The sequence below is a fragment of the Gymnogyps californianus genome, chromosome 17 (assembly GCF_018139145.2).
Source record: "Gymnogyps californianus isolate 813 chromosome 17, ASM1813914v2, whole genome shotgun sequence".
Classification (NCBI taxonomy): Eukaryota; Metazoa; Chordata; class Aves; order Accipitriformes; family Cathartidae; genus Gymnogyps; species Gymnogyps californianus.
The window spans coordinates 182966-192520 of NC_059487.1; the positions used below are offsets into that span (position 1 = coordinate 182966).

At 49.5% G+C, this 9555-nt stretch overlaps 1 protein-coding gene across 4 annotated transcripts in view; it reads left to right on the forward strand.

Moving 5' to 3' along the window:
* Positions 1-9555, forward strand: part of ERGIC3 (ERGIC and golgi 3) — a 63744-nt gene that overhangs the window by 3779 nt on the left and 50410 nt on the right. The window contains exons 5-7 of one of the 4 annotated variants that reach the window (XM_050907537.1): positions 235-328; positions 1500-1665; positions 3303-3360. The exons of 1 other annotated variant lie outside the window; for it this stretch is intronic. In XM_050907537.1, coding sequence (XP_050763494.1) covers positions 235-328; positions 1500-1665; positions 3303-3360 — 318 coding nt within the window. The remainder of the gene's footprint in view (positions 1-234; positions 329-1499; positions 1666-3302; positions 3361-9555) is intronic. 2 more of the 4 variants (XM_050907539.1, XM_050907540.1) reach the window with 2 other exon arrangements.

The window sequence follows — 9555 nt, forward strand, 5'->3', positions numbered from 1 at the left end:
TGAGCTGAAACAGCCTGATTTCTATGGAGGGTGTTCTTGAGATGACAAGTGCTGCTCTGCTTCTTGGTCTTGCTTGCACACCATTTCAGGTGGGCTCTGGGTGCAGGATGCGCAGCTTCCGACACAAAATCGTTGCGTTCCTGCGTGGAACAGTTATTGTGCGTAGAACAGAACAAGAGTACGAGAGAGCGTTTCTAGACACGCCTCATCACTTTGAATCCTCTTTTGTCTTAGAGCTGGGGAAAGAAGAAGAAAAAGCGTTTGATCCAAATTCTTTGGATGCCGATCGCTGCGAGAGCTGTTACGGGGCGGAGTCAGAGGACATTAGGTAACCTTTACACCTGTTTGTATCTTCTTAGCACTTGAATTAATACAGTTACGTTGCACGCGTGTTTGTTTTCACAATGTCTATGAAGGCCTGTGCCGTGAAATCCTCCTGGGCACGGGTTCAGAGAATGAGGAGAACTGTTGCGGTTTTGGTATGCCTTTGGAAGCTGCACTCGCGGTTGTTAAGGGCGTGCAGAGTTAGGTTGCCTCCATGGCTGTTTAAGGGCAGTGCCAATTGCACTACCTTTGCAGTAGCACACAGATTGTATCTCAGCAAACGGAATCTTTTCTGGGGTTATTTGGTGTCCAGAGGGGAGCTGTGTAAATTAGTTCACCGTTCCGTGAGCTGTCTTGGAGTAAAACCTGGTTCTGGCTTTGCCTTCTCACTTCTGCTGCAGGCTTTGCATCCTTACGGGAGCAAAGAGCAGACATTCATGGCTCACACAAGCAACGGGTGTCACTTGGTGTTTCTCATTCCTCCTACCTGCAAATTCCTGCAAGAATGGATGCGTGATAGTCCATAGGTTCTGGACTATCCTTCGCTGTTATTGTCTCTGTAGTAACTTGGTTTGTCCCATCTGTCAAGTTGCGTCCTTCCCCAGAGGTGTTTCCATCTTGAGGGATTTGTGATTCCAGCCTTCAGCTTTCTCTTTGGTCCAGCAAAACATGGAACCGAGAAAGAAAACTGGTTTTGGCGGTGACCAAGGTGTTATCCAGAGGCAGAAAAGTAATGAAGAAAGTTTGCCATTAACCCTCCCTCCAATGGTGACAGTCTTGCCCTAAAAACAGAGGAGAGGAGGAGTAGAAACAGGCAGATGCTTTGTTCACACGGGGAAGTTCCAAACCGCTCGGAGCTGGGGGACAATGATGTGGTTTTTGTAGCAAATTTCTTTGCCCAGGAGTGAGTCGGCTGTCTAAATGGACGGGCAGAGCCCTCTTCAGACTCAAGCACTGCATTAAAACAGCTTGCATCCTCATGCCAAAATCTCAAAAAGAACCTCAAGAAGCTCGAGCTCCTTCAGGAGCATTAGGCCACCTTTCAAGGTCCAGTCGCTGATGTTTGCTTTGTTGCTTTGTTGAAGAAGCAAAGAATCCACCAAGGATTCAAGTCCTGAGCTGGAGCCTCTCTTTCTAGCGATAAAGATGGTAAGATGGTGCTTGTGCTTTTGCAGGTGTTGTAATACTTGTGACGATGCCAGAGAAGCATACAGGCGGCGAGGCTGGGCCTTCAAGAACCCGGATAGCATAGAGCAGTGCAAGAGGGAAGGGTTTAGCCAGAAAATGCAAGAGCAGAAGAACGAGGGCTGCCAAGTGTATGGTTTCCTAGAGGTCAACAAGGTGAGAGACGGGTTTTGCTGTGAACCTGCTGCGTGATGGTGGTGCCTGTGAAAAGGCAGAGTCGGGGCGTTCCTCTCCTTTGCCAGCTGTAGGTGTTCACAGGAGCGTAATATAATAAATAACCCCTGGGCTCAGCAAGGTACTTGTGCCCGTAAAGGGGTTCGGTAGGAGAGTCAGGAAAAGCGGTGGGAAGGGGCTAATTCTCCGTTTCGTTGTGTGGGCTGGTCGGAAGCATGCCGGCTGGAGAAGGTTAGCTTTTCGTACCGTCTAGCTGGCGAGTCTTTTTGCCGAGGTTTCTGGAGGAGGAGAGGCAGCTTCTTTGAGGTGAGGTTGTCCCGCCTGGCCTTCTAGTCTTAAAACAGAGAGCACCAGCGGATGCTGGAGATAAGAGCAACCACCAGCTTGCCAGCAGAGGTGCTGGAGAGAGTGACATGTTCTCTTCTGTAGAAAAACAGTGGAAGCAAGGCTATTGGAGTTGGTTGTCAAAGCTGAAAATGCTCAGAGAGGTGGTTTTTGCAACTGGTGTCTGAAAATGTAGTCCGAGATGTACCAAGTAACTGTGTAACTACCCTGTCATTTGGCGGGTTACCAAACCCAGAACACTTGGACGTGCAGGTTACGTACCCAAGTACATTCTAGCAGTCAGGCCCAGGCTAATTCTTTTTTTTAATGCAAACTCTGGGGTTTTTTACGTCTTTGTGTACTCTTCCTGGAGACCACCTTCTTTGTTTCTGGAAAGGAAACCTTTTACTCACGAAGCCAGACATTGTGATTTGAGCATCATCATGGGTACCGAACCATTCGGGGACCCTCTCTCACAAAGTGTGACGAGCAGGAAAGATTCGAAGGGGCATGCTGGAGGTAGCAAGGGTCCCAGGGTGGGTGTCACGGGGGGAGTTTCTGGGGGCCGTTGTTATGCACTTGGAATTTTGCACATCTCCATTCTCATCAGGTCTGCAGTTAACACAAGCAACAGGTTTGCACAGACATCGAAGGTGCAGTGTAGCACGTGAGCTTGGGACATTCCGATCTTCCAGGGGAGAGTGTGTATGATTGCTAGTAAGTGTCAGGGAGGATTGGCACCTAATAGCCATATCCCTTTCAGATTCCAGGGTGAAATTTTAACAGCCTTTGTCTTTTGGGGGTTTTGGGGGGTTTGGTTTGGGTATTTTTTGGGTAGGTTTAGTGCATTATTTTTGCATGCCGCTTATTTTCCTGGATGCATACATAGGATCACTGTTGTTTATTGTATTCAGGGTTTTCTTACCCTGCTCACCCCCTATCAGTTACTTTCTCCGGTCCTTTTCTGTGATACCTTTTTGTAGGTCCTGCAGCAGCAGTCAGTTCCCTCCCAATAGACCTTTCTTCTTCCCATTTTTATGTCCACTATAATAATCTGCATAGAACAGGTATTATCAACATCAGTATGTAATTATGGCTTTCCACACGCCTGCCTGTGAGGAAGAGGGGAAATTCATCCCCCTGTTAGGACAATATCTGCTGCTGTTGTCACCTATGAAAATGAGTTGCTTGGTGTATATCTTCTTTAAACAAACATTTACAAAGCCAAGCACTAGTACGACTGCTTTATTTATATAGATTCAGACCTTTTAATGAAAGATTACTGTCTCCTGCAGGTAGCTGGAAATTTCCACTTTGCCCCAGGCAAAAGTTTCCAACAGTCTCATGTACACGGTAAAGTATTTTCTTTTCCTGCTTATTGTGACCTTTAGCTTCCAAGGGTATCTGACTGTTTATTTGGAATGTCTTTGCATTGCTATCCATAATAACAAGAGCGCTGCTTCAGCGGGGAGGACGTTGTTGAAGTTTTGTTACAGAGGTTTCGAACCGTCATGAACAAATATAAAAGTGTTTTCTGGAGGTGCTGCCACATGGGTGTGGAAGAACTTGGAGGAGAATGTTTCTGGGCAGTCTCTCAGTCTCACTTGTTCTACAAAACTTTGCTGCTCTGCTGTAAAACAGCCTCCAGTGAGGTGTTCAGCCCGGGAGCTGAATATCAGTATCTCTGGAAGGGATAGTTTGGAGAATGCCTCAGGAGAATTTTAAAGCAATTCAGAACTTTTAGAGTAACATTTAAGTTGTAAAGGACTTCCTCGGGTATTTATATAAATACACAGTGGCCAGAATAATAGTGGTAGTTTATAGAGTCATAGCATGGTTTGGGTTGGACGGGACCTTTAAAGGCCGTCTAGTCCAACCCCTGCCCTGCAATGAGCAGGGACATCTTCAACTAGATCAGGTTGCTCAGAGCCCCATCCACCCTGACCTTGAGTGTTTCCAGGGATGGGGCATCTACCACCTCTCTGGGCAACCTGTGCCAGTGTTTCACCGCTCTCATCGTAAAAACTTTCTTCCTTGTATCTAGTCTAAATCTACCCTCTTTTAGTTTAGAACCATCACCCCTTGTGCTATCGCAGCAGGCCCTGCTAAAAAGTCTGTCCCCATCTTTCTTATGAGCCCCCTTTAAGTACTGAAAGGCTGCAGTAAGGTCTCCCCGGAGCCTTCTCTTCTCCAGGCTGAAGAACCCCAACTCTCTCAGCCTGTCTTCACAGGAGAGGGTGTTCCATCCCTCTGATCATGTTTGTGGCCTCCTCTGGACCCGCTCCAACAGGTCCATGTCTTTGCTGCGCTGAGGACCCCAGAGCTGGACGCAGTACTGCAGGTGGGGTCTCGCCAGAGCGGAGTAGAGGGGCAGACGCACCTCCCTCGACCTGCTGGCCACGCTGCTTTGGGTGCAGCCCAGGACACGGTTGGCCTTCAGGGCTGCAAGCGCCCATTGCCAGCTCACGTCCAGCTTTTCATCCCCCAGTACCCCCAAGTCCTTCTCGGCAGGGCTGCTCTCAATCCCTTCATCCCCCAGCCTGTATGGATACTGGGGGTTGCCCTGACCCAGGTGCAGGACCTTGCACTTGGCCTTGTTGAACCTCATGAGGTTCACATGGGCCCACTTCTCGAGCTTGTCCAGGTCCCCCTGGAGGGCATCCCGTCCCTCAGGCGTGTCAACCGCACCACTCAGCTTGGTGTTGTCTGCAAACATGCTGAGGGTGCACTCGATCCCACTGTCGATGTCATTGATGAAGATATTGAACAGTACTGGTCCCAGTACGGACCCATGAGGGGCACTGCTTGTCACCGATCTCCGTCTGGACATGGAGCCGTTGACCGCTACCCTCTGGATGCGACCAATCAACCAATTCCTCATCCACCGAACAGTCCGCCCATCAAATCCCTCTCTCTCCAATTTAGAGAGAAGGATGTTGTGGGAGACCGTGTCAAAGGCCTTACAGAAGTCCAGACAGACGACATCCGTAGCTCTTCCCTTGTCCGCTAAGGTAGTCACTCCATCGTACAAGGCCACGGGGTTGGTCAGGCAAGACTTGCCCTTGGCGAAGCCTTGCTGGCTGTCTCGAATCACCTCCCTGTTCTCTGTGCGCCTTAACATAGCTTGTAGGAGGATCTGTTCCATGATCTGCCCAGGCACAGCAGTAAGGCTACTACATCAGCCAGTCCCCTCAGGACTCTGGGATGCATCTCATCGGGTTCCCTAGACTGATGTATGCTCAGGTTCCTCAGGTGGTCACGAACCTCATCTTCTCTTACAGTGGGAGGGACTTTGCTCCCCCAGTCCCTGCCTTCTATCTTTAGCAGGAACTTGATTAAAAATACTTGTGGTTTAATGGAAGGTTTGCAGTTCCCTTGATCAAGTTTTGGAAGCGTGAGATTTCACAAAGGTTTCACAAAGAGCTTTAATTTCAGCCTCGTTTTCCCCCGTCCTGTCACTCACTCCAGTTTAACCCGTACCACTGAGGTAAAGGTCAGGGGAGAATGTGAATGGGCTTTGTGAGAGCAACTGGGGTGTTTGGAGAAAAACAAGCAAGCTTTTGAGCACAGTTTCTACAGATGAAGAAGCGCTTTTGTGCAAAAAAAATAAAAACCCACCACCCTGTTTTTCCCCACAATATTAATTGTTGTTAATAATAAAATATTTCACTTCTTCCTGCAGAACTTGCTTTGTGTGCTTGCACTAGCGTAACAACAGCAACCTTACTACAGCTACTTATTTACAACTTCACAGCGTGTCTCTAAGTTAACAAGAAGCATCTCTGCATTGCATCTATTCTCTGTAACAGGCATGAATGCAAGCTGGCTGTCCTGAGAGCCAGTACTTTGTGTACGGAGAGGAAGGGGTGAGGTCAGGGTAGCTCTCTAGTTGCGTGTGCCCCAGAAGTCTTGCACAACTGAATTGAAAATGCAGGGGGAAAAACCAGGTGAAAACCAGAAAGGACTATGTAGTTACTGCAAACCTTTTGGAGGCAGAATTAGGAATATTGGTGTTTTGAGGACAGTGAAAAGGAGTAGGAGGAGGGATGATGGGCAGACAAACTTTCCGCTTTCTGGGACTTCTGTCACATTAAATAATGAGGAAAGAAGGTCCCTAATGCTTTTCTCCATCTGCAACTGTTTTCAGCTCGTGGGATCTCCTGAGTCTGTTATGGTCTATTGAGATCCCTCAGTGGCTCTCTTTCGGGTACTTTTCCCATCTGACCGTGAACTCAGGTAAACGTTTTGCATTTACAACACCCTTTTGCAAGGCGTTCAGCAGGTCTGCTCTGCTGTAAGAACGAACACCTCCCCTCGTGGGCTTGCTCCCACTAGCTGTATCTGATGGCCTGTGTTCCTCTGCTGGGCAAGAGTGAACGGTCGCTGCCCGCTCTCTCCCTGCCTCTCAGGATGTCGTAGACCTTTCCTGTGCCAGCCTGCAGGCCGTGTCTTTCCCCCGCTGACGAGTCCCGGCTTACTCCGATGGTCCTTTGTGGGAGCCATTCAAGCCCTGAGCTTCCTTGCTGCATTTCTCTGAACCTCTTTCAGTTCCGCTCTGTCTGGAGGTACCAGGCTGCACCCAGGATTAAGGTCCTGGCTAAGCGTGATGTAGGCAGTGGCGTAATGATTTTCTTCCTTTGTTCTCTCTTGCTTTCCTAGTTATTCGTAACACGTGATTTCCCTTTTCCCCCCAAAACTTAGCCCGTGAGCTTGGCATTCTAAATGGCCTGAGGGTTTTTGGTAAAAAATCAAGCCCCTAACATCTCAAACTTTCTCGGAAAAATGCATTACCCAAACCGTACGTGACCCCAGACTTATTTCTTAAGTATCCGTACACCATGGTAATCTTTATGCCCCGAGGACCTCTGACGTTTGCTGTGTTTGTTTCCTGCCAGGTGGTAAGGACTGACCAGTTTTCAGTCACACGACATGAGAAGAGAGCCGACGGGCTACTGGGAGACCAGGGTCTGCCTGGTGTCTTTGTGCTATGGGAACTTTCGCCCATGATGGTGAAGCTGGCAGAGAAACACGGGTAAGAGACGCTTCAGTCCATTTTGTTCACCCTCCGTTGATTTTGCCATTTTGCGTAGCTTAAAATTCCATCCTCGCTTAGGCACAACAGGGCGAATGCCTGAAAGCCATCCAAGCCCCTTCCCAGTGGGTGGAGAGGAAGAGGCGCTCCCAGATGCCCTTCCTCTCCGTGTGACCATCTGAAAGGGACTGGGGTTTTTCTGATACTGCCTGAAGCGTTTGAATCCAGTATCAAGATGGAGAAGGAAATTGGTGCGGCAAGCAGAAGTCTGATACAATGGGTCTCGGTTCAGACTAATTTCCTCAAAGTCTTTTTTAGTGGGAAGACTAGATTTGTAGAGCATACCCATCTTGCCAGCACCTACAGCAGCACCCACGCTGATCCAGCCTGGTTACTTACTCGGCATTTGGTAGAGCTTGTCTGCGTGTTGTAGTCGGCGTGGAACGTCTTTCTTCTTTCCGGGTCCTGGCCCTTTTGGCTGCCAGGGCACGCTGTTGACTCCTATTCGAGTGGTCGTCAACCCAGACCCGCAGATCTCTTTCCGCGGGGCTGCTCTCCAGCTTTTTAGCAAAAGCTGTGCTAAAATCCCAAAACCCCGCATCTGCTGGCTTCCCTTGCTCAGCTAGATGGGTGACCTTCTCCTAAAAGGAAATTACCTTAGTTAAGCAGGACTTGCCCCTCGTGACCCCGTGCTGGCTATGACCGATGACTGCATTGTCTCTCAAGTGTTTTTCAGTAACTCCCAGGATAACCTTCTCCATAATTTTACCAGGCACTGAAGATGTCAAGAAGATGTTGGAAGACTGATGGCGGATTGGATGAGGGCCCGGGAGGAGCTGGAGTTGAAGGAGAGTGAATGGCGCAATGAACGTGAAGCAATTCCTAGAGTTTTATGCCTTATGGAACCTGCTACGTACATTGGAATTCCACCACCAAGGTCTGTCAACATAAAGCCAATCCAGATAAAAAGCGGGACCCTAATCTGCTAAGCATCTAGAGCAGGCTAGATGTTGAAACTCAGGCAGCCAGCTCCGGCAGGGGAATGCGCAGTGCTGAATCGGAAGCCAGCGGTGCCCACGGAAAGCCGGGCGTCAAGGGGACTTCACGGCAAACAATATGCGTAGGCAAGGGAACACCACCAGTGGAGAGAGGGACAGAGCTGACCTTCTCTCTGAAATAATGGGGACACCTTTGTGAAACGGGGCTTGGAAGCCTGAAAAACCCTCCCACGCTCTGGCAGGTAACCCAGAGGTAGGAGTGGGAGAAGTGGCCATCTGCTGCTGAGAGCATCTCCCAGGAAGTGGGCGATCCAGGTCCAGTTCCGCTCTTTCCCAGACCCAGAGGAGTGCCCCAGCCAGCCAGCTGAGGACTAGTCTTTGGGCAGAGCACCTTCCTTTTCCTGCTGAACTGCTGAAGTAGGTCCACGGCGCAGACAGACACGGCAGTCACGAGGGGAAGGGGTTCAATCAGTTAGCTGTAGCAACAGAACTTCCGACGCTGAGGCTTCCTGCTGGAAACACCCTTAAGACACAGCTCGATGGCTTCAGCAGTATTCTCGGCTCCCTTGCCAGAGCTGAGCCTCATGTGCTTGACTCACCTGAATCTTACCGGCATTTTGCCCTGACCACCTGCGAAGATTCCCGTCTGTCCTGGTTTTGGCTGGGACAGAATTAATTTTCTTCTTAGTAGCCGCTACAGTGCTGTGTTTTGGATTTAGTGTGAGAATGATGTTGATAACACTCCGATGTTTTAGTTGTTGCTAAGTAGCGCTTGTCTTCAGCCAAGGACTTTCCAGTTTCCCGTGCTCTGCCAGTAAGCAGGTGTGCAAGAAGCTGGGAGGCAGCAGAGCCGGGGCAGCTGACTTGAACTAGCCAAAGGGGTATTCCATACCATGGAACGTCATGCCCAGTATATAAACAGGGGGGAGTTGGCCGAGCGGCGCGGATCGCGGCTCGGGAACTAACTGGGCATCGGTCAACGAGTGGTGAGCAATTGCATTGTGCACCACTTGCTTTGTATAGTTTAATTCTTTTAGTATTGCTATTGTCATATTATTATTATTATCATTATCATTGTTTTTCATTCCTTTCTGTCCTATTAAACTGTCTTTATCTCAACTCACGAGTTTTTTTTTTCCTGATTCTCTCCCCCATCCCAGGGGTGGGGGGGCAGTGAGCGAGCGGCTGCGTGGTGCTTAGCTGCCGGCTGGGGTTAAACCACGACACCGTCCTCAGGGAGACCAGGGCGTACCAGACCCATAAAAGTAGATGGAAGAGAAGTCTGGCCGCTGCTGCTACTGCCACTACCGCTGTCAAAGGATGCAGCAGGGTTCAGCAGCTGGAATGTACATTCTCACACGGATAAAACCAATGCCCATACAGCGCTTAGGTCTCTGACTCGGTCCGATACTGGGATCGTGATTAGCGCGGAACAGCAATACCAGACTAACGACTGCCTGAAGGCTCTAAGCTCTGGCACTGCCTCGGATCCTTGGAGGCGAGGCAAGAGGAGGAACG